Raw genomic sequence first — 25646 nt, 5'->3', positions numbered from 1 at the left:
TAAGCACTATACTGCACTGTAGTGGTTACTGATCTTGTAAGAGTTAGCATATATAATTATATCAATTGAATAGAATTATTATACATCTTCACTTTACATTTTAATTATCTGTAGTACTTTTGCTGTCATAGACGTAGATCAGGTTGATGGACACTACTACATGGAGACTGGTTTCATGTTGATCCCTATTATTCAATATTCTGTGAAAATCCCTGGATTTGATAAAAAAAATAGTTTCTGGATATTTACTAATTGTAATTCTGAGGCTAATAGTGTTCAGAACAAATTGGTGTCAGCTAAAATAAGCCTGCAGAAAAATAATTGAAATATCATACAAATATATAGTATGCAGGTATTTACTGAACATTGATAATTTACCAAATTGTCTACAAATAAGCACAGTTTTCGCACATACAGAAATGCCAGTCAATCTGCTTTCCCCGTGAGCAAAAATCTGCAGTACTTGACAAACCGTAGATTTAGACAGTAAAATTAATGTGTTTTGAATCAATTTAAATGGTTACTCCAAGCAACCATTTCAATGTTCTGAAGTGGTTATGGTGTATAGAGTTTGTATCTGCAGTGTTTCAGTATAAAACGCAGAGATATTTTATAGCCTCATTAGCATGTCATTTACAATTGTTTTAAAAACCTTCAAGCACAATGACAACTGTGATTTCAACACATAATGGCTTTAATCCCATAACTTCTCCTTGGGCACCATTATTGATGCAACGTTATCTAGCCCAGAATAGAAGTTCTGGGTTGGCTAATGTCAGTTCTGTGCATATTCCATACACAGAGGGTCGTTTGTTGGCTGTGAGTGATCAGCTGATACTCTCAGCCACTGAATGATCGGTGAGATTGGCATTCTGCTTTTGCAGCTCTGCAGAAGCCAGATGCACATCCTGTGGCTCATCAGAGGCTTGGTGCAAGGGGAGGAACCAGGTAAGTGGATAAATCTTTACAAAACGGCTTGCACCATTAACAGGAAATGGCACCAGGATACTGCTAGCATCATTACCATTGCAGCATGCTGTAGTGTCTGATACCTTAAAGACCAAACTTATGGAATAAAAGGGAATCATGACAAGGGGTTAAAATAAATCCACCTCCAACACCACAGCCATAAACAACTGTAAACGAAGAGAGGAAATAATCACAATGTGGATTTATTTGTGCACTGAATAAACTGATTTATTGCAAAATGGACATTAATAAGGTCGTTCAATGACATAAAACACAGGCATAAACATAATAAGGGGATTAAGCACTGCTAAATAATATATGTATGCTTTGCCGTTGCAAATACTAGGTTATATGGGGAAAAGGGCTGGCTATCATTAGTTTGGGCAGTATTTTGAGTATCTAAAGACATTTATAAAATATACAGCAATGTTTTGGATATTGCAATGCTAGGACAATTTATTCATAGCAGGATTCGGGATTCAGCGCTACTCTCTTTACTACAGTCTTTCCGTTGTATGAAAATGGGACTCCCCAGGTATAACATTTGTTCCTGTTATACGTGTAGCATGTGTCTTCTGAATCCGAAGTGCAGGTGCCTTGGGATGCCCATATGGATTCACCACCAAGTTCTATTTTGGTAGGATTACAGTTCTTACAGCTGGAAGAATAGAAATAGACATTACATTAGGATACATCCTAAACGCAAATGCAATTATTACATAAAGGACAATCTATCTTTATTTGAACATGATGCTAAAAATATTCTAACAATCATATTAACGGATTTTGATTATTTTATATTTCATCATACTTTCAAAATGCTGGAGTGTGGATATATAGAAGAGCCAAACGTATTAATGAACAAATTGATGCCACCTTCACAGTATACAGTAAATGGACCAGTAGCCTTGGGTCTGAATTTTGTGGTCTTTCAAATTGGCATTTATCAATGAACAAACTGTTGAATATTAAACTATCAGCAAGAGATTTTAAGGCAATTGCACAGAAGAAAGCTCTTTTTCCAGAATTCCATTGTCAAGTATTTGCAAGTATTGAGCAGCACAGATCTATGGCAGCATACATGGCAGAGTTAGCGTAATAATCTAATGGTTCAGCGAAAGAGGTTCAGCAAAAGGTTTAGCGAAGAGTTTTATTGATCGTGCGAAGCAACTGTGATCACAGTGAATCCTTAGTATGTCTGCCATGGTAATAAAAGCAAGGGTTTTATACAATAAAATGAGGAACAATGGTCCATTTGAATATCTCTTGAAATAATCATTGTTCAAATTTAGTGATGTCGCGAACATAAAATTTTCCGTTCGCAAACGGCGAACGCGAACTTCCGCAAATGTTCGCGAACGGGCAAACCCGGCGAACCGCCATAGACTTCAATAGGCAGGCGAATTTTAAAACCCACAGGGACTCTTTCTGGCCACAATAGTGATGGAAAAGTTGTTTCAAGGGGACTAACACCTGGACTGTGGCATGCCGGAGGGGGATCCATGGCAAAACTCCCATGGAAAATTACATAGTTGATGCAGAGTCTGGTTTTAATCCATAAAGGGCATAAATCCCCTAACATTCCTAAATTGTTTGGAATAACATCAGGTATGATGTTGAATCGATCAGGTAGTGTAAGGGTTACGCCTGCTTCACAGTGACAGACCAAACTCCCCGTTTAACGCACCGCAAACAGTCCATTTGCACAACCGCATACTCCCCATTTGCACAAGGTTGGAAACCAAGCTAGCCATGTCCCGTTCCTTGTCCTCACTGATGTCATTGAAGGTCTCTTCCTCCACCCAGCCACGTACAACACCAAGGGTCCCCGAAAGGTGACAACAAGCCCCCTGTATTTTTATTTTTTAAATGTACACTAGTGTTACACCAGATATGAGTTGCACTGGTGTGACACTGTGCCCTGGCAGGCCCTGAAACGCACACGTGTGAAGGAAACTGACTGCTATTATATTACAGTCAAAAAAGTTTTTTTTTTTTTTAAATGCAAGCTATTGTGCCCCCAAAACGTTCGTGTGTAGGGGTGCTGGAATGACGTGGGCCAATGGGAGCCTGAATCAACTTTTGGCTCCCACTCCCCCTTTAACCCCTTAAGGACCAAACTTCTGGAATAAAAGGGAATAATGACATGTCACACATGTCATGTGTCCTTAAGGGGTTAAGAATGAGCTCGTGACTCGAGCCGTGCTCATAGTGCCAGGCGGGCTACGTGACCGATCACTGCGGTTAGTGCACGCGGCTAAGTCAGAAGAGGAGATCAAGCCGCATGCGGCTCGTGTGGAGGCAGGAGTGATCCAGCCACGCGCGGCTCAAGCTTAGGAGCCAGGTCGGTCCCAGGATAAGGTAAATACAGCCACAACCACTTATCCCAATCACACACCTTTCCTAATGTCCTATCCCATTAAAAGCATATTACCGTGTATTTAATAAAACAGATAGACCCCCTACTTCATCCAGGTTACCGATCGATGGTTCGATATTCTGAGCCCTCTCTGATTTACTGTACACGACTATTCGATTTTCTCACAAATTTTATATAGCATTTTATGTTTGTTTGAGACCACCTTAAATATATTGGATATTGCTAAAAATCATGATCACTATATACTTTCTCTACAAACCTCTAAAACGAACCAAACTACTCATCCATCCGCTATACCACTTTATCCCACCTAGAACTAGTGCCCAGTTAAAATACTTGACTCTTACTTATGCCACACACATTTCACCACTACTCTTACTGAATCCCTCTGACTACGGCTAAATTCATCTTCTACATCAGAACACTACTCCTAAGATTGGGTTGTATCCATGTCTCGGGTCTTTCATTTAGAATAGGGGCAGCTTCGTCTCCTTCAACACTGACACTCCAGTGCATATTATTAAAAGATTGGGCAGATGGAAATCCTCAGTCTACAACCGATATATTCCTCATCCCGAGAAAGAAATGAGGAAAGCTTTTAAAAGTTTGGCTTTGTAAATTTGATGCAATAAGTGTGTTTTTCTTTAATACCTTTGCACCCTCTTTGCATGAACCCGATTTACATATATTACTAATATGTTACTGAACATATATATTATATTATTCACTCACTCACTCACTCTCTGGGCCGGCCTCAGACAATGCTGCCTAGGTCCAACGATAAATGACTATGGGGGATAATGTATAACAAACACAGGTTACTGGCTATGGGGGGGATAATGTATAATAAACACAGGTTACTGGCTATGCGGGGATAATGTATAATAAACACAGGTTACTGGCTATGGGGGGATAATGTATAATAAGCACAGGTTCCTGGCTATGGGAGGATAATGTATAATAAGCACAGGTTACTGGCTATGGGAGGATAATGTATAATAAACACAGGTTTCTGGCTATGGGAGGATAATGTATAATAAACACAGGTTACTGGCTATGGGAGGGATAATGTATAATAAACACAGGTTACTGGCTATGGGGGGATAATGTATAATAAACACAGGTTACTGGCTATGGGGGAGATAATGTATAATAAACACAGGTTACTGGCTATCAGGGCCGGACTGGCCCACCGGGATACCGGGAAATTTCCCGGTGGGCCGCGGCACCTGGGGGGCTGGAGATGGAGAGGGAGCCCTGCTCCCTGTATTTTAATAATATCGCGGCCGCATGTCGGTGCCGCCGGGTGGCTGGTCCGGCGGCACACTATGAGGTGATTACTCACCTTGCGGCCGGCGGCCCCATCTCCTGTGCTGACAGCTATGCTGCTGTCAGTATCAGTGAGTGTGCCGGGCGGCCGCCTAAGCGATCCGGCGGCACACTCACTGATACTGACAGCAGTACAGCTGTCAGCACAGGAGGACTGAGGGAGGGGGCGGAGCTAACTACCAAGCTCCCTCGCGGTTCCCATGATTCCTAGCATCTACACAAAATAGAGTAGGGATTACTCTATGATGTGTAGATGCTGGGAATTATGGGAACCGGGAGGGAGCATGGTAGTTAGCTCCGCCCCCTCCCTCAGTCCTCCTGTTGCAGCAGGTACAGAGAAGAATAGGGGAAGGGGAAGGGGACAAAAAGAGGGGAAGGGGGGGACAAAAAGAGGGGAAGGGGGGACAAATAGAGGGGAAGGGGGGACAAAAGAGGGGAAGGGGGGACAAAAGAGGGGAAGGGGGACAAAAGAGGGGAAGGGGGACAAAAGAGGGGAAGGGGGGACAAATAGAGGGTAAGGGGGGATAAATAGAGGGGTAATAGAAACACAGGGGAAGGGGGGACACAGAGACCGAGGGGTAATAGAGAGACAGGGGAAGGGGGGACAAAGAGAGGGGGTAATAAAGAGACACCAGGGAAGGGGGGGGGGGGCAAAGAGACAGAGGGATAATAGAGAGACACCAGGGAAGGGGGGGACAAAGAGACAGATGGGTAATAGAGAGACAGGGGATGGGGGGATAAAGAGAGGGGTAATAGAGAGACACCAGGGAAGGGGGGGGGCAAAGAGACAGAGGGGTAATTGAGAGACAGGGGATGGGGGGCAAAGAGATGGGGGTAATAAAGAGACACCAGGGAAGGGGGGGGACAAAGAGACAGATGGGTAATAGAGAGACAGGGGATGGGGGGGATAAAGAGAGGGGTAATAGAGAGACACCAGGGAAGGGGGGGGGGCAAAGAGACAGAGGGGTAATTGAGAGACAGGGGATGGGGGGCAAAGAGATGGGGTAATAAAGAGACACCAGGGAAGGGGGGGGCAAAGAGACAGAGGGGTAATAGAGAGACAGGTAATGGGGTGGACAAAGAGAGGGGTAATAGAGAGACACCAGGGAAGGGGGGGACAAAGAGACAGAGGGCTAATAGAGAGACACGGGATGGGGGGGGATAAAGAGAGGGGTAATAGAGAGACACCAGGGAAGGGGGGGGGACAAAGAGACAGAGGGGTAATTGAGAGACAGGGGATGGGGGGGACAAAGAGACAGAGGGGTAATAGAGAGACATAGGGGTTGGGGGGGACAAAGAGATGTGTAATAGAGAGACAAAGGAGAATGGGGGACACAGAGACAGGTGGGGTAATAGAGAGACACCAGGGAAGGGGGACAAAGAGACAGAGGGGTAATAGAGAGACACAGGGGATGGGGGTACAAAGAGAGAGGGGTAAGAGAGAGACACAGGGAGGAGATGGGGAAGAGAGACTCAGGGAGGAGAGGGGGAAGAGAGGGGAGAAAGAGACACAGAAGGTTTGTTGGCTGGGGCTAAGAACAACGCAAAAGGGGCTAGGGAAAGAGAAATACAGAGGCTGAAGAAGGGTAAAAAGAAACACACAGGGACTGGGATGAAGTAAAAGATGCACAAGGGTCGCTGTATGTGAAAAAAAGGAGACAATTGGAGACAAGATACACTAAACGAGGTAAAAGTAATAGATGTAAATTGATGTGATCCTGATAGTAATACACACACACACACACACACACACATATATATATATATATTGATGTGTGTATTAGTAACATATAATTATGCCTATAATATTTACACATATAGTAATATACATTTATATATGCATAATACACACATAAATGTCATTAATATATATATATATATATATATATATATATATATATATATATATATATATATATGTAATGAACACGTATTGGCCCAGTCTTGTTGCTAGTTGCATACTCATGCACCATAACATATTTAAAGTTTAGAGCGCACCCATAGAACTTCAAAATAAACAAGCTAACTTAATTTTTGTTTAGTTGTGCAATTGCAGACATTCAGCATTTCAGTATCATTACTAAAATGTCCTTAATAGGCCAAAGTAGTTGTACTGAAACATTGATTACATGCAAATGTACATCTACTTAAAATAAAGGCACTCTTTTGTTTATTTTGAAGTCCTATATGCGTTCTTTCGTTGGAGTAAGAGTTTTCAATTTCAAGTTATTTTTTCACCCTCTATATCAGCACACTATGCTGGCGCGACGCATTATTGGGCTGGTATAGAATTTTTTTCCAGGGCTGCTTTTAGTTTCCAGTCCGGCCCTGCTGGCTATGGATGGATAATGTATAATAAACACAGGTTACTGGCTATGGGAGGATAATGTATAATAAACACAGGTTACTGGCTATGGGGAGGATAATGTATAATAAACACAGGTTACTGGCTATGAGGGGATAATGTATAATAAACACAGGTTACTGGTTGTGGGGAGATAATGTATAATAAACACAGGTTAGTAGCTATGGGGATAATGTATAATAAACACAGGTTACTGGCTATGGAGGCTAATGTATAATAAAGACAAACACAAAAAAAAAATTAAAAAAAAAAATTAATGCAGCTTCAGAATTAATCTAAATTGTATGCTGTCTAGGAGGTGGGAGGGTCTGGGAGGGAGGGTCTGCTGCTGATTGGCTGGAATGTGTCTGCTGACTGTGAGGTACAGGGTCAACGTTTACTCAGTGATGACGAATAGGGGGCGGACCGAACATCGCATATGTTCGCCATCCGTGGCGAACGCGAACATGCTATGTTCGCCGGGAACTATTCGCCTGCGAACCGTTTGGGACATCACTATTCAAATTTAATCTAATATTAGAAGTTGCAAAATCTCTTCTAGACATGTGCCTTTGCACAGGAAACTATGACTGAACAGGTAAGGTAAGAGTTTTAACTCCTTCAGGTCTATTTTAGACTTTTGTACTAAGCAATGCCCAAGTTAATATGCTCTGCTCATTCGCCAGTACCCCCTGCCCTCCTGAGACCACTACTCTGGTCATACTCAGCTTACATTAAAACCCCACATCCTGTACTGCATTCTGCACCTGTCCCTTGGTCTGTAGTAGTGATGCATGATGTCACATCCCATAGTGCGGCATTGACACAGTAGTATAACTTGAGCTCAGCTCAGTGTGGGTACCTCTTGCCATTAAATTTTTTTTGTGTGCATTTATAATATTTGCCCATTCTCATCTGAGCATCCCTTACATATGCTTTTCTCCTTTAATATATACATTACCTATTTAGGTACATTACATTATATATTTAGGATTTAGGAAAAAAGCTACATTTTCTTTACTGAAACATGCGCTTTCAAAACAAATTCTTGTATTTTGCTAATGTATGTAACATAATCATAATGCGAATGCAAATTATGGTATGATTAATTACTCTAATAAATTTAAGGGAGAGAACCCTTTTTTGTAGAGTATCTTCACATTCACAAAGTAATATTTAAAAAAAAGGGTTAGAAAAATAACTTACAGTTTTGACAGATCATAGACAAAATTAGTTCTCAGTGGAGATGTTGGGTCTGAGATGTTCATCCTGGCTGTTAATGGAATCCTAGAATGAAATACAGAATTTTACATAAAGTATGCATTACAAAATCAACCCAGTATCATCTATCATTTATCTATGTTTGACATGACATAAATAACCTAGTATCTAGTAATAGGTGATACCATACAATGTATAAAAGTGTCTGATGCCACAAAGAAATATTAAAGGGACAATATGGCATTAGCAATAAAAATCTGTATTCATAAACTATATTGTCCACAGTTAATTAGAGGTCGTCCTCCCCCCCCCCCCCCCCCCCCGCCCACACTGTGTGCACTGTTAATTTAAAAATACTCACCGTCTCTCTAGCACTTAGTCTTTCTCGATGCTCGCATGCGCTCCTCTTCGTGTTATGTCATCCTGAAGGTGTGCCTCCATTGACATTCCAATACAGTGCTCCTTATATGGGACACTAAGGGTATACATGGTGCTTGCCGCAATCCGCCATTAATTCTGTCATAGAGAATCATTGCATGTAATGATTCTCCATGACAGACTGTTATGGCACTGTACTTCTGTGCGTAACTCCATGGTATGGCTGGGATTGAGAGTCCAGAAGCAACAGTCCCTTTCTCCTACCTAAAGGGCCTTGAGGTTGTGGCTAGAAACCGCACTTCAAATGCTCCTAGTAAGTAAAATTAGGTGATTAGGGGTCACTACGAAGTAGAAACTAATATAGGCACTGTAGTAACTTCAATTAGATGAAGTTGTTATAGTGAGTACAGTGTTCCTTTAACAAAACAAACAATTGAAATAAGGAAACAATAAAATGTCATAGTTTAATAGTAAGTAACAAAAGCACACATGCATTTTAAAACATAAAAAAGATGCTCAAGGGGGATGGGGCTTGGGACCGAAGCTGAACAGACGCCACCTATGTTGGCTCCCAACCTCGATCCACACAATCTGCAAATACCTTACCCACCATCCGGCCAGACTACGACCAAAAAGACCCTGGGCAATGAGAGGAGCAGATAGATGCCTTTCTTCCAACCCTCAAGGTCCAGGAAGCCTAAACGCAAAACCATGGCCTGCCGGCCATCCACAGCCTGGAAACTCTCCTAAGAGGCACTTGGGTGTATGACAACAAACACATTGGGTGGGACGATACCTTGACACTTAGCGACACCTCCACAACAATGAGGCGCCGCACACAGAAGCTGCAGCCGGGCTCATCAGCTGAACAACCAGATATCGGAGTTATGTTGCAGCGACAGGCACCATCCAAGATGGCTGCCACAGAGGTCTTAACTGCTCTGGTGCAGCTTACACCACATGCCCACTCACTGGCACCGCGGGCAGAGGCCAAGCAAGACACCACGCTCCCAGCCCTTAGAGAACCAGAGGATAATACCTTTGCCACAAAGCATGACCTCCAACAATGGATGCAGGAACTCCAGAAATTGCTTGCCGCAGACATCGGCACCCTGAAGACAGATGTTTGCCAGACCACTGAGTGAATAAGCGCCATAGAGGAGGACATTAGACATGTGCAGTTCGTTTCGGTCCGAATGTGAATTCGGACGAATTTCTGGCAATTCGGACATTGGGGTACTTCCGAATAGATGAATTGCCGAATGGTCGAAGTCACGAAGTTCCGAAATTACCGAATTTCCGAAGTGTCGAAGTTGCCGAAGTTCCGAAGCACAGTATTGCCTAAGAACTAAAATACTTACCCAGTGGAAGAATGTTACACTGTATACAATTTTAAATACGGATTCAGCTGTAAGCATTTGCAACACTTACAACAATCAAGTAACATACATTCATATAAAATGTAAGTTACTTAGCCAGTCAGTGTAATGACAGCAATGAATAAGTAGATAACTCCCTAATTCCCACGGTATTAGGGAGCTATCTACTAAAAGGCTGAAAGACCTAAATTGGTCTTTCAGCCAAATTTACTATTACTAAGTAAAAATGACTTAGTATTAGTAAATTATGCCCCTACAGCAAAATAAGGGGGGGGACCTAATGTCCTCCCCCCTGTCCCCCACCCCTGAGCGGTGGGTGGGGGCCCTAAATACTAATATTGTCCTCCCCCCTTGCCCCCACCCCTGAGCAGTGGGTGAGGGCCCTACCGTAAAATAAGGGGGGGGACCTAATGTCCTCCCCCTGGCCCCCACCCCTGAGCGGTGGGTGGGGGGCCTGAATTAGAATAAGGGGGGGGACCTAATGGGGGGGGACCTAATGTCCTCTCCCTGGCCCCCACCCCTGAGCGGCAGGTGGGGGCACTAAATACTAATAAGGGGGGGACCTAATGTCCTCACCCCTGGCCCCCACCCCTGAGCGTTGGGTGAGGGTCCTAAATTGGAAAAGGGGGGACCTAATGTCCTCCTCCCTGGCCCCCACCCCTGAGCAGCGGGTGGGGGCCCTAAATTGGAATAAGGGGGACCTAATTTTTCCCCACCCCGCCCCCACCCCTGAGCGGCGGGTGGGGGCCCTAAATACTAATAAGGGGGGGACCTAATGTCCTCCCCTCTGGCCCCCATCCCTGAGAAGCGGGTGGGGGCCCTAAATACCAATATGGGGGGAGCTATTTTCCTCCCCCCCGGCCCCCACCCCTGTGGAGGCCCTAAATAAAAATGTTACCTCCCCAGGTGAATAGAGGTCCCCAAACCCCTAGTCACCACCCCCCAAAAAACAACACCCCCCTCACCCTAAAAAATAATGAGGGGGGGACCTTTAACTAAGTACCTGTAAAAAAAATAAAACTTACCATTTGATGTTCTCTTTCTTCTAGAATCCTATTTTTTCTGCCCCAAAAAAGGCCAAATAAAAAATCCATAATAACCGACGCCACCAGCTGCTCACTGTTTAAACGACATGCTATACCGCGAGTAGGGGCAAAATTTACTAATACTAAGTAATTTTTACTTAGTATTAGTAAATTTGGCTGAAAGACCAATTTAGGTCTTTCAGCCTTTTGGTAGATAACTCCCTAATACCGTGGGAATTAGGGAGTTATCTACTAAGCGGCTGCAAGAGAAGTCCCGAAGTCCCGAAATGCCGAAGTTCTGAAGTGCCGAATTGCCGAAGTGCCGCATTTTAGAATGCCGAACCGAACTGAAAATTTTCCCCATGCACATGCCTAGAGGACGTTCTCAAACTTAACAGCATTATGTCTAACCTAACGGGCACACTGCACACATTACAAGCGGCCCACCAGTACCCAAGAGGATCGCTTGCGCCACAACCACATCAAGCTCTGCGGTGTACCTGCAGCCAGGGCTGGCCTTAGGGGTGTGCGAGCTGTGTGGCCGCACAGGGCGCCATGGAGCAGTGGGCGCCATGTTGCCTACACAGCTCGCACATGGCCGGGTGAGTGCAGGGGGAGCTAAAGGAAGTCCCCGGGTGGAGGATTCATTATTTTCCACCGAGGACTATGAAAGTAAAGGGGCGAGGCTGACCAAATGGCGGGGCGGGGCTTACCGCATGGAGGAGGTGGGGCTAAAAGGCAGCCGGGCCGAAGCTTGCAGCTCACTGAAGTTCCAGGTACTTGCTGCACAGAAAATAATCACTGCTTCCATTCCTCCCTTCCAGCCATAATAGAAAAAGGTAATTGTGTGTGTGACTGTACTCTGTGTGTGTGACTGTACGCTGTGTGTGTGTGTGTGTGTGTGTGTGTGTGTGTGTGTGAGACTGTACTATGTGTGTTACTGTCTGCCTGTGTGTGTGAGACTGTACTCTGACTGTCTGCCTGTGTGTGACGGTGCTGTGTGTGTGAGGATGCTGTGTGTGTGTGGGTGCTGTGTGTGTGCTGGGTGTGTGTATGTGTGAGGGTGCTGTGTGTGTGTGTGCTGTTAGTGTGTGTGTATGTGTAAGGGTGCTGTGTGTGAGGGTGCTGTTAGTGTGTGTCTGTGCACGTGTGAGGGTGCTGTGTGTGTGTGTGCATGTGTAAGGGTGCTGTGTGTGAGGGTGCTGTGTGTGTGAGGATGCTGTTAGTGTGTATGTGTAAGGGTGGTGTGTGTAAGGGTGCTGTATGTGTGAGGGTGCTGTTGGTGTGTGTGTGCTGTGTATGTGTAAGGGTGCTATATGTGTGTGGGTGCTGTGTGTGTGTGTGCTGTTTGTGTGTATTTGTTTGGAGGTACTGTGTGGTTGGGGGGACCGTTTAGGAAATGGCCCCCCTCCCTTCTTACCTTTTGAAGGGACCGTGCTGCTGCCATTCCTGGTTGTCCAGTGGTGAGTGAACTCGCGTGTGAACTCGCTTCGACCTCGCGTGAGGAACCCAGCAGAGCTGCTGGCTAGAGCTCCCCGGGTCCTCTCCTGCCTCCCTCTCTGCCTGTGGGCTGGTGAAGGAGATCTTTGATCTCCCTCACCGGCCCATGGAGGCACATAGCGCGAGCCGCGGGGATTAGGGTGCGCATGTCTATGTGTGTGAGAGACTGTGATCTGTGTGTGACTGCCTGTGTGTGTGTGTGTGTGTGTGAGAGAGAGAAAGAGACTGCACTCAGTGTGTGACTTTCTGCCTGTGTGTGTATGAGACTGTACTCTGTGTGTGACCAGGGCCGGATTAACATAGGGGCTGATGGAGCTGCAGCTCCAGGCCCAGGCCCATGGAATAGGCCCATTTAAAAAAAAAAAAAAAAGAGTACACAAAAAAAAAAAAAAGAGTACACACTACTCTTAGGTTTTCACACTACTCTTAGGACTGTTTTTTTTTACTGGCACAGCCGGTATTTGAGGCTGCCTGGTCGTGCTGGTATTGCAGTAATACTGGCAATACAAATACAGGTAATTTTCTCAGAATAAATGGAGATTACTCTGCAATACCAGCACCGGCCAGTAGGGGTCACTGTGTGTAGAGAGAGGCAGGGATAGGAAGTTACAGCATATCCCTGCCCCTCTCTACTACTCACTGATCTGTGGTCCAGACAGTCCAGACAGCAGCTCTACAGTTTAGGTAAGTGAGGAATGGGGGGAAAGGCAGCAGGGACATATGGGGACACTGAGACATTAGGGGACACAGACACTAGGGGACACTGAGACACTAGGACGCAGACACTGGGAGACCTGGGAACACTGAGGCACTTGGGGACACTGGAAAACATGGGGACACTGAGACCCTAGGGGACACATGGGGACACTGAGACACTAGGACACATGGGGACACAGACACTGGGAGACCTGGGGACACTGAGACACTTGAGGACACTGGAAAACATGGGGACACTGGGACACATGGGAATGCTGAGACATATGGGGATGCTGTGAGACATAGTGACATTGGGACACGGAGACACTATGTTCCCATGTCCCCCAGCCAGTGTCCCTATTGTCTCATTGTCCCCAAGTCTCCCAGTGTCCCATGTCTCTCAGTGTGCCTAGTGTCCCTATATGTCCCAGTGTCCCCATGTCTATGTCCCCATGTCTCCCCAAGTGTCTGTCTCCCAGCCAGTGTCCCCGAGTCTCCCAGTGTCCCCTAGTGTCCCTAGTGTCTTAGTGTCCCCAAATGTTTCAGTGTCCCCATGTCTCCCAGTGTCTGTGTTCCTAGTGTCTCAGTGTGCCTGGTGTCCCAGTGTCCCCATGTCTATGTCCACAACTGTCCCCATGTCTCCCAGTGTCCACAAGTGTCTGTCTCCCAGCCAGTGTCCCCTAGTCTCCCAGTGTCTGTGTTCCCATGTCTTAGTGTCCCCAAATGTTTCAGTGTCCCCATGTCTCCCAGTGTCTGTGTCCCTACTGTCTGAGTGTCCCCGTTTCTCCCAGTTTCCCTAAATATCTGTGTCCCCATGTCTCCCAGTGTCCCTGGGTCTCTCAGTGTCCCCATGTCTCTGTGTCCCCAGTATCCTAGTGACATGGGGACACACTGAGACATTGGGACACTGGGAGAAATGGGGACACAGACACTGGGAGACTAGGGGACTGGGCAACATGGGGACACTGACACTGTGATACATAGAGACACTGAAACACTGGGTGACTTGCGAGACTGAGACACTGGGAGACAGGGAGACACTGGGAGCAATCCATCTATACAGCAGAATCAAACTGTGAGTAGTTTGTTGGTGATTTTACTGGATTTTCTCTGATGTCACTCCTTGTGATTTACATCATGTGATGTCACGCATAACTAATTAATTATACAAATGATTAAGGCTGGTATTTTTTTCCAAGAACGGTGGCAACCTTAACTACTCTTCACATACTCTTGCTTAAAGGAGCACTATAGGGTCAGGAACACAATCATGTATTTCTGACCCTATTATGTTAAAACCACCACCCTGGCCCCTTCTTGCCTCTCTAAATATAGTAAAATATTACTTGTATTCAAGTCTGCAGCTGCTGGCTCAGAAGTGGTGGTCTGAGCAAATTACAATACTTCCCCATAGGATTGGCTGAGACTGTCAACTAGGCAGATCAGGGGCAGAGCCAGCACAAGTCCAACAAAGCCCTGGCCAATCAGCATCTCCTCATAAAGATAAAATGAATCAATGCATCTCTATGAGGTAAGTTTAGTGTCTGCATGCAGAGGGTGGAAACACTGAATGGCAGTGCTGCACACTAGGCAGTACTGCCCCAGGAAGCACCTCTAGCAGCCATCTAAGGAGCAGCCAGTGGAGTTATTTTCTCTGAAAAGACAGTGTTTACTGCAAAAATCCTGAATGGAATGATTCTACTTACCCGAACAAATACAATAAGCTGTAGTTGTTCTGGTGACTATAGTGTCCCTTTAAGTTTGGAAGCTTAAGAGGGATGTATGGGAACAAAACTTGTGTGGACTGGCTGACATTAAAATTAGTTTAGGTAATGCAGACGTTGGTCTCTCTAACACTGTGGCATGTCCCCTTTCTTCTACACTCACTACATACACCTTCTCTCTGTCTCAGACTATATACCAGGAACTTCTGCCTGCTAGTAAGAAGGTAAGGAGACAAGTGGACCAGCAAGTGCTAGGGGACAGTCCTTAAAAGCATGGAGTGAGCGCATCATTAGACACATTTATGTCAAGCTCAAGGTGCTGCTTGCATAGTATGCCCTTAGTTGGACAGCCTGCAGGATTAGCAGGCAGCCTGACATGAATTCATGCCAGACTGACCTTCCAATTCTTTGGACAAACATGCCCCCTTTTTAGGCATGTTCACCACATTTGGCAGGTCTTGTCACGTGATTCGCGCCAGTGGCCCACCCTTTTACCCCGCCCATTGACTTCCTGCTTCACTGGACACTGCTGTTAGGGGTTATGGATTTACTTGAAAGATGAAAGCATAAATTAGAGAGAAATTGGGAGGCTTGGGAGGTATGACTGTTTTAGTGTTTTTGGGTTGATAAGATTACGTAATTAGGCCCATCATAATTGTCAGCACCAGGCCCACTGTGCTCTTAATCCGGCCCTGTGTGTGACTCAGATACACTCAGATACAAACACTGACACAAAGATACACTAGAGTGACACACAGATACACATACACACACCGTCAGAAACACTGACACATATACACACCTTGACACACAGATACACACACTGACACAAAAATACACACTCAGATACACACACTGACAGACAGATACACACTCAGGTACACACACTGGTACAGATACACACCTTGACACACAGATACACCCTTAGACAAAAAAACATATACTGGCACATATACACACATTCTCAGATACACTGACACATACACAGTGACACACAGATACAAACACACACACACACACACATCAACACACACATATATGTCATTATTTTTTATATTTACATCCACCCTCCTGTTAGCTTAACTTTTTTTCTGTATGAGGGTGGGTTGCTTGATGAGCTGCTGACTGAAGCTGATGTGTGGACAGCAGCTCACTGCTTACTCCTCCCTGTGCTTCCTCTCCCTCCCTCGCAGCTACACTCCTTATAGCTGGGAGGAAGTGCTCTAGGCCCCGGACTCTGGAGGTAACCCATCACTGTTTGACGAGCCCATTACCAGGCGGCAACAGCTAGACCCAGTGGAGGAACTACCGGCACTGGGCTCCCCTAGTGCTCTTGGCCTCGGTGCAGCTGCACTGGCTGCACTGATGGTAGTTCCGTCACTGTGTTGCATGTTCCAGTGTTGGGACTAAGTTCTCCCCTCATCTGATGCTACTTCACTAACATCACTTCCATTAGTTGCCGGGGAGGGATTTAAGGTGGAGGATGGGCTGAGGGAAGAACATGGGCAGCACAAAGGAGAGGACCATGCTGCCACTGGACTCCATCTACAGCATGTAGTGCGGCGGGCTGACTGCAGACATCCAATGTGCAAAGATACTCTTGTTCCAGGCTTGCTAATGATGCACAATGATGCTGCCGGAGGTGTAGTTACAGATTAAACTCTGTATGTTTCATAGCAAAATGATACACATAGAGACTCCAGGCACCATGACCACTCAAATCACGGAAATGGTTCATGTTGGTTGGAGTAACCCTTTAAATTGTATTGTTTATGCAGCCTTAGCCATAACTCTCCTGGAAGTGACACTGTTCCTGAAAAGAGAGATATAATTTTAAAAAACTTCCTCTATGGCAGTGTGGTTAATTTATAATTTCTTATCTCCTGCTCTGTTTGTTTATAGCCCGATCGAGCCTGCAGGGCTCTGTGTATGATTTAAGTTCAATTAACAGAGCCGTAGATAATAACTTCTAAGGGAAACACTCTATGCTGTAAGATCTAATTGAAAATTAAACCATGTTTCATGTAGACCAGTGGTTTCCAACCCAGTCCTCAAGTACCCCCCAACAGTCCGGGATTTAGGGATTACCCAGTGGTAACACTTTAGACACAACAGGTCCATTCCTAAATCCTGGACTAGTAGTTGGTGCTTGAGGACTGGGTTGGGAACCCCTGATGTAGGCTATGTCATTCACAGCCAGAGGAAGTGTGGCCAGGGCTGTATAAACAGGTAATTATCCAAGTTCTGAACCAAAACAAAACTTTGGATTAGTGCTATGTGCTCTTTTCTACTCAGTGTGGCTATGGGGAAATGAAATATGGGGATGGGAATGTTAGATGAACAGAGAAATATATAGAGGTGTTTAAGGGTTACTGTTACACTAAAGATCCCTTTCTTTTGCCTTAGACGGAATCCTCTCTCACATCCTTTCTTCCATTTCCAGACAATAGTTTATATTGGCCCTAAATATATTTGTATAATCATATCCCCTCAGAGGCACCATTTTCATAAACTACACAGATTTAAATTTGTTAATCTAACTTCAGAAATAGAATCTTCTATTCCACCTAATAATTTTGGGTTGGCCTCTGCGCTTTTTCTAGTGCCATAATATCTTTTAAAATAGGTGCCCAAAATAGCAGTAGATTAATAAAGAGGCAAAATTATATTTTCATCACGATTAATGTCCCTTTTTATCATAAATTTGAAAGAAAAATATCCATATACTAATACAGTATTACCCTATAAACAACACATTGCCTTGCTTACCTTATTTCAATGTTACGTTCCAAAACATTCTCATTAGGATTTTCTTTTGAAGGGACAAATTTTGAAGTCACTTTGACGCACTTACATTTATTGTCCACTAAGACACGCTCATCATAATCATCATAGTAGCCTGTAATTGCATAGTACATTTGTGAGAATATATTTCCTGCATTGACAATATGAGTGAATGTAGAAACAGTCACAGGGATTGATAGGGTGGAGAGCTGTCCCTTCTAAGGGAGGACTCCCCAGTTCCTTTGATATTTTGCAGACTTTTTCACATTCACATATACTATAAATTACATAACATAGACTTCCTGTCTTATTTTCATGAAATACTCCAGTCACCCTTTTATTAGCTATGTCCTTGTCCTTGTTGGTCGTAGAGAAGTGGTGGTGTACACACAATAGATGGTTGATATCTAGGTGTGGATCAGTGACCCCATACTTTTATGAGGCCCATGAACGCCACACTTATAAAAATGCCATAAAATAACATAGGAACGGAGAGAGATTGTCATAAAACACACTACTCAAAGCAAGCTCGCAACTTGGATTAGTGCACACAAATAACTATTTGTGTGCACTAAACCAAAAATAATGATAACAAAATTCCCTCTTAATATCACCCATACTTAACTATAGTATCAAAAGATGCCACCACCAAGGCAATTTAGGAACGGATGTCTTTGGATATCAGCCAAATCAGATTGTAAAAACCCACAAAACACAATTTTGGAATTATCTATGTAATCATAATACTATTAAACAGTTCTAATCAGGCAACCTGATTCTTTACCACACAATGTCAGAACTTAATAAAGGAATATTTATTATAAACAAAATAGTCACAGTGTATACATAGAAAAATAGATGACAAACAGTCCCTATTCTGCTCTGTGTCAGTGTGTATCATGATCTCTGAGGACAGGTGTCAATCCATATCTGCCAAGTGACCCTATGTAAGTGGAACAGTCCCTATTCTGCTCTGTGTCAGTGTGTATCAGGGATCCTTAGGATAGGTGTCAATCCATATCTGCCAAGTGACCCTATGTAGGGGGAACAGTCTCTATTCTGCTCTGTGTCAGTGTGTATCAGGGATCCTTAGGATAGGTGTCAATCCATATCTGCCAAGTGACCCTATGTAGGGGGAACAGTCCCTATTCTGCTCTGTGTCAGTGTGTATCAGGGATCCTTAGGATAGGTGTTAATCCATATCTGCCAAGTGACCATATGTAGGGGGAACAGTCCCTATTCTGCTCTGTGTCAGTGTGTATCATGGTCTCTGAGGAGAGGTGTCAATCCATATCTGCCAAGTGACCCTATGTAGGGGGAACAGTCTCTGTTCTGCTCTGTGTCAGTGTGTATCAGGGATCCTTAGGATAGGTGTCAATCCATATCTGCCAAGTGACCCTATGTAAGAGGAACAGTCCCTATTCTGCTCTGTGTCAGTGTGTATCAGGGATCCTTAGGATAGGTGTCAATCCATATCTGCCAAGTGACCCTATGTAGGGGGAACAGTCCCTATTCTGCTCTGTGTCAGTGTGTATCAGGGATCCTTAGGATAGGTGTCAATCCATATCTGCCAAGTGACCCTATGTAGGGGGAACAGTCCCTATTCTGCTCTGTGTCAGTGTCTGGGGGGAATATCTGCAGTAATACAGAGTGTCTGGAGCGAGTATCTGCAGTAACACAGGGTGTCTGGAGGGAGTATCTGCAGTAACACAGGGTGTCTGGAGGGAGTATCTGCAGTAACACAGGGTGTCTGGAGGGAGTATCTGCAGTAACACAGAGTGTCTGGAGGGAGTATCTGCAGTAACACAGGGTGTCTGGAGGGAGTATCTGCAGTAACACAGAGTGTCTGGAGGGAGTATCTGCAGTAACACACGATGTCTGGGGGGAGTATCTGCAGTGACACAGAGTGTCTGGAGGGAGTATCTGCAGTAATACAGAGTGTCTGGAGGGAGTATCTGCAGTAACACAGGGTGTCTGGAGGGAGTATCTGCAGTAGCACAGGGTGTCTGGAGGGAGTATCTGCAGTAACACAGGGTGTCTGGAGGGAGTATCTGCAGTAACACAGCGTGTCTGGAGGGAGTATCTGCAGTAACACAGGGTGTCTGAAAGGGAGTATCTGCAGTAACACAGAGTGTCTGGAGGGAGTATCTCCAGTAACACAGAGTGTCTGGAGGGAGTATCTGCAGTAACACAGGGTGTCTGGAGGGAGTATCTGCAGTAACACAGGGTGTCTGGAGGGAGTATCTGCAGTAACACAGGGTGTCTGGAGGGAGTATCTGCAGTAATACAGAGTGTCTGGGGGGAGTATCTGCTTGTAACATTTATATGCACTGGAAAAAAAATTTGAAAAAATTTAATAAAATGGTTGCAGCTTCCAAATGAATCTAAAATGGATGCTGTCCAGTAGGTGGGAGGGTCTGCTAGGGAAAGTGTGCTGCTGATTGGCTGGAATGTGTCTGCTGACTGTGAGGTACAGGGTCAAAGTTTACTCAATGATAAAGAATAAGGGGGCGGACCGAACACCGCATGTGTTCGCCCGCGGTGGCGAACGCGAACATGCTATGTTCGCCAGGAACTATTCGCCACTCGAACCGTTCGGGACATCACTAGCGGTTGGTCTATTTCTGCCCTGAAAAGTACCAAAGTCCCATCCGAAGGCGGCGTTCGAATCGTTGAACGCACTTCGACTTCTGTCGAAGTGTCGAAGTGAAACCGGGGTTGTGTTTCCGTGGTGTTTAATTGTCTACTGGAGGTCTATTTTACACGCAAAATGACAAAGTCCCGTTTGAACGTGTGTTTGAATCTTCGAACGGGACTTAGTCTCCAGCCGCAGTGTCGAAGGGCCGGGAAAGTACAGGTCAGTGGTGTTCGTTCAAATGTGTGGCCGATTTCCGTTCCAGGGATTTGACGGCACACACCGCTGACCGCGTTCGACTGGATTAAAATTGCCGCCGCCACATGTTCAACTGTCTAATGGCGGCCACTTCGACTACTTCGGCACTTCGGCTGTATCCGAAGTGCCATATCGAAGTACCAATCCTAAAATCCTAAAACAGTTAAAGGGCCATAAACAGCATAATATAAGTCCATAAGCCCCAACTCAGTTCCTTAAAGGGCAATACATCCCAGGGCCATAGTCGCAGGGCAGGAGGCTGGCAAACAGGCCCCTCAATAAACCAGTGGTGAGGTTACTTTCGCCACAACACACACACTAACACTAACACACACACAAACACTCACACACTAACACACACACATGTTTTTTTCTTAATTTAATCCCGCAGCCTCCTTACCTTTTGGAGTGCTGAGGGGATTCCCTGGCGTCCAGTGGTGCTGCTGGGCTCCTGGGCGGCCGGTCACCAGGCGGGCGGGCGGGCGTGCAGGCTGGCGCGCAAGGGAGCACTCTCCCCTGAATGCTCCCTCTTCAGCTCCTTTGCGCGCCGCGTACTGATGCCAGAGCCGGAAGATGATGTCATCTTCCGGCTCCGGTATCAGAGCGGTGCGCGAGGGTCTGGAGGGAGTATCTGCAGAGTGCGAGGGAGTGCTCCCTCGCGCGCCAGCCTGCCCGCCCGCCTGGTGATACCAGGGCCAGCCTCGGGGGGCCCTGAGGTGGCCGGCTCCTGGGCCCCCTAGGAGAAGAGGCTGGCCACAGTGGGTACATACCGGGTCACAGGGCGGCCGGGCCCCCTGGTGGGCCGGGCCCGGTTAGCAGCCACGACCCCTGCATGTACGCCACTGGATCTGACACATAGCACATTTCTATACAATCAAGTTAATCCTGACAAAGCTGTAACTAGAGATGGTACATTTTCTGTAGCAAGACAGCCAAATTAACTTTTCCGGTGCTGTAACTAGTCATACCACTTCTACTAGTTATTTATTTCATGTTTACACTACCCACCTCACCTTTAGTAACAATGTTTCTGTAGCGAAAAAATGAGTCACACATATAGTGGGACCTCGGTTTACGAATTTAATGTGTTCTCCGGGAAGTTTCTTATTATGAAAAATTTGTAAACCGAAACGCAGTTTCCCATAGGAATGCACTGAAAACCAATTAATCCGTTCTGGAGGTCAGAAAAAAGTCAAAATGAGCTGGCATGGAAACCAACCCACAATGCAGAACACACAATAAAAGGCATGCAAACGACAAAGCTCAGCTCCCTACCTTCCCACAGCTTGAGATATGCACCAAAAAGTCCCAAAACAACTGCAAACAATTTCCAGAATGGCTCCAGAACTCGATGCAAAAGCCGCTCCAACACCTCCACACTCAACGCCACGTGCTACCTACAGGCTCCAGCATGCAGTGGGCGGTGCTATAAACCTCCCAAGTGCAATGCATCCTGGGGAAACAGCTTTGTATTGCAAAAAAAAAATTGTAAGCCGAGGCATTATTTTCAATGAATTTTTACTTGTAAACCGAAAATTATGTTAACCGAGGCGTTTGTAAACTGAGGTAACACTGTATTTAAAAAAAGTTACAATATCATACCCTCCTCTGTAAATATATAGAGCAATTTCTGTGTGTCTTTATGAATTTGATTGTTTTTTGTGAGTATGTAGCTATGTGAGTATGTGCCTTTGCATGTAGGAATATGTGTCTGTGCATATATGTGTGTCATTGTGAGTTTGCCTTTGCACATGTGGTGAGGAAAGGGAGGACTGCTTGTCAAGGCCACCCGGGAGATCCACTTTGTTTGATGATAAGGGAGTGTTATAATTTTTTTTTATCACTGTTTAGAACTTTTTACATTGAACTGCACCTCTGTTCAGGATTTCCATGTAGGTTTTATGGGTGATTTTTAAATAAAGACACTACACTGTGTCAACAGGTCCAGAACAGTTTTTTCTCCTGATGGTGGGATTAAATCTTTGTGCAGGACTGTACTCAATGGTAACAATTACTAACATGCACTAGGTGGGTAATGTTACAAATTAAATTATATAATCATCTTTCAATTCTAATGAAGGCAATGATATGGATCTAATTACAAGAATAAACATAGTATGATAATATAAATATTAATTCTTGCTAGCCCTTAACAAATATTGATAAGGTTCACACTCGCATCTACAATCTAACATTGGTTAATGGCTGGGTATGGTTGACGTGATTGCAAGAATCACCACTTTTTTTTTTTTGTATAAGATAATTGTTCACTAGATGGATGAGCAACTGTTCTTGAATTCGTATGACTGCTTGCTTTTTCATTATGAAACCCAGTACGGTGTCTAAACTGTGCTCTATTAACTTTTCAAAACGCTAGCCATTATTGGGACCTGTGTGTCTCATGATGACCGAAACAGTTTTTCACTGGGTCCAAGTCCCATAGTGCAAGTCCCATATTGTGTTTTTGTTTCTTTTAAATTGAGATATTCTTTTTTTCTCTTCAAAATATATATTGTCACAAAGATGTATATTAATATGATATTAAGTATAATAATATGGAACAAATTGGGAGTTACTAAACAAAATAGCTCTGGAGATTTGTTTCCTGCAATTTTCATGATCTTAAAACCAGGCTCCAATAGAATAAAACTGGACAAAACATGTAAAACCATTAACTCTCTAACATTGACAAAACATTAATTAAAAATAGCCAAAATGTTAGATATGCACAATCATCAGTAAAAGGGGATTCGCAAGTCTTTTACATGCTACGTTTCACTACACAAAACCTTTCTTTGTGAGCTGCCTGTGGTTCGTAGATTTGATTATTCCACATTTATGAATGAATTATTCCAAAGTATTAATGATAATAATAATTCACAATTTAAAATATTACTATGAGAAAAACTATTGGTAGACAGTGAAAAGTAAACGTATGCACGACAGAGCACCTTAAATTGTACCTTTTGAAACATCAAGTAAAAAGAGGCAGTAAATACGGTAACTCTCTTCATTTTCTACTGCTAGATTTTTTAATCTTCTGTGTTTTTGGACCATGTGATAACTTTAAATAAATATTATAAAGAAAATGCAGTAAATACATGGGAGAGTCTCAAAGCAGAAGTAGTAACAGTCAGCAAGTAAAGGATGAGTCACTAAATTTGGAATTGCAATCTGTGTATCAAAAAAGCTGATTTATTTTTTAATTCATTTTTTTATTTTAATTTGTTTTTTTTTTGGGTTTTTTTTTTAGCAGTTTGTCTATTTTTGCCTATGATGTACAATTGCCTAGTTAATTCCTAAACAGTTCTCTATTTACTGAATAGTCTTGTTGTTTTTAGATGTTTTTCCACTAAACTGTGAATTCTAGTGAATTTTAAAAAAAAGCAACATTTAGGAAATGCTGATATGAAAATAGAATCTAAGTGAGCTATTGTCACAGGTGTTTAGTCTATTTTTGCTGAATAAACCCCTTTTAATCTGAATATGGAAACTAACAGACTTTTCCAGTTTAATTCTGAAGTCGCTGTAATTGACCGCTGCAAACACATTGCCAACAAGTGAAAAGCTCTTTTTAAAAAAAACAAATATTGAATATAGAGGTCTATTCACTAAACATTTATCTGGGTGAGCTAAGAGCTGAATTGCAAAATTATGAGGCTTATTCACCAAAATGAGAATTCAAAGTGAATATCACATTTTAGGCTACGGTAACAATATAATAATAAAGATATTTTTCTCGCACAGCTATTTTGGCCTTAAATTTTAAATTCACGTTGAATTCGCACATTAGTGAATAACCCTGTGAATCCCTGTGAAATAGGCCAATTGGAAAACATATATCTGAATTGGAAATATTTTCTAATTCTTCTTTTGTAGCCCAAATTTTGCTATATATATATATATATTTTTTTTTTAACAAATCATTACAACTTGCTATTAAAGGGAATATACCGTTCATGATCTGAATCTGGCATAATTATCTACTGCTCTTCTACATTAAACATATTCATATTTGCTAAATAATGTGTTGACATCTGAAAATGTAGTACCAATGTTGGAAAAGAATGTCCAAATGTTACTGTTTATCGCTAAAGTGTGCATTATCCGGAATATAAAGTGAATTCAAATTGAATTTCAAATTCATCTAGACCAGTGGTTCCCAACCCAGTCCTCAAGTATCCCCTTTAGGGATTACTCAATTGTGTCTAAGGTGTTTTGGGGGAAAAAAGCTAAAAAACACTTTAGACACAACAGGGTAATCCCTAAATCCTAGACTGGGAGGGGGTACTTGAGGACTGGGTTGGGAACCACTGATCTAGACCCATGTCGCAAAACTGAGAACATAGATAACTCAGAAAATATCCCAATTCAGAAAAACCTAGCATTCACTTTGAAGATCCCCAACAAATTCACAAGTTAATAAATAACTCAGTCAGTGATTTTGGTCACATATTAAATTAATCAGACATTTGCAACTTGCATGTTTATTGTTCACATACCTGCTGCCACAAATATAGAACTCCCAAATAGCAGCAATGCAGCTGCCAGCATAACACTTTTCTTCAGCATCTTTGCTTCACTTCTTCTTTTGAAGATGTCCAGGTGAAGATACAGTGCAGTCCTATAATATGGGGGAGGAGGCAGCACTGCAACTGTCTGCTGCCTAAAATAAAAACCCAACTCCTAAAGGGTTTCAGTATTGATAACAGATGTTACAGAAGATTGACACTATATCCTTACTCAAGAATTATGGGGGCTGTCCCTTCGAAAAGCAATCTAGGGACAACCGCTTATTGTTACAGAAAAATTATTAATCTGAAATTAACTTAAATGTTTTTTTATTGTTGGAAGCACAGAGAGATAGATGTGATTCCATACGTGTGTTTTTGCAAACACTTTTTCAATAAATAGATATAAACTAGATTAGTGATAACCACGCATTTTGTCTATCAGTCTCTCCTCTTTCTCTCAGTCGCCTGTTTCTGTGTCAATCCCCCTATATTGTCTTTATTCTCTTCACA

At 43.7% G+C, this 25646-nt stretch overlaps 1 protein-coding gene across 1 annotated transcript; it reads right to left on the bottom strand.

The window, feature by feature from the left end:
* Nucleotides 1-1154: 1154 nt before the first annotated feature.
* Nucleotides 1155-25307, bottom strand: JCHAIN (joining chain of multimeric IgA and IgM). The gene is made up of 4 exons (XM_063425317.1): nucleotides 25125-25307; nucleotides 17715-17844; nucleotides 8229-8309; nucleotides 1155-1627 (listed from the first exon to the last, which is right to left on the bottom strand). Exons 1-4 carry the CDS (start codon nucleotides 25192-25194, stop codon nucleotides 1426-1428), a joined length of 483 nt encoding a protein of 160 aa, XP_063281387.1. The 5' UTR covers nucleotides 25195-25307; the 3' UTR covers nucleotides 1155-1425.
* Between the last annotated feature and the right edge of the window lie 339 nt (nucleotides 25308-25646).

The sequence above is a fragment of the Pelobates fuscus genome, chromosome 6 (genome assembly GCF_036172605.1).
Source record: "Pelobates fuscus isolate aPelFus1 chromosome 6, aPelFus1.pri, whole genome shotgun sequence".
NCBI lineage: Eukaryota > Metazoa > Chordata > Amphibia > Anura > Pelobatidae > Pelobates > Pelobates fuscus.
This window is presented reverse-complemented; position numbering and strand designations above follow the sequence as displayed.

Bases quoted from the DNA above. Each gene is read 5' to 3' on its own strand.
- JCHAIN (XM_063425317.1), bottom strand. From the start codon at position 25,194: ATGCTGAAGAAAAGTGTTATGCTGGCAGCTGCATTGCTGCTATTTGGG. The intron at 17,845-25,124 runs GTATGTGAACAA...ATGCAATTACAG, and splicing joins TTCTATATTTGTGGCAGCAG to GCTACTATGATGATTATGAT. The intron at 8,310-17,714 runs GTAAGCAAGGCA...ATTTCATTCTAG, and splicing joins GAACGTAACATTGAAATAAG to GATTCCATTAACAGCCAGGA.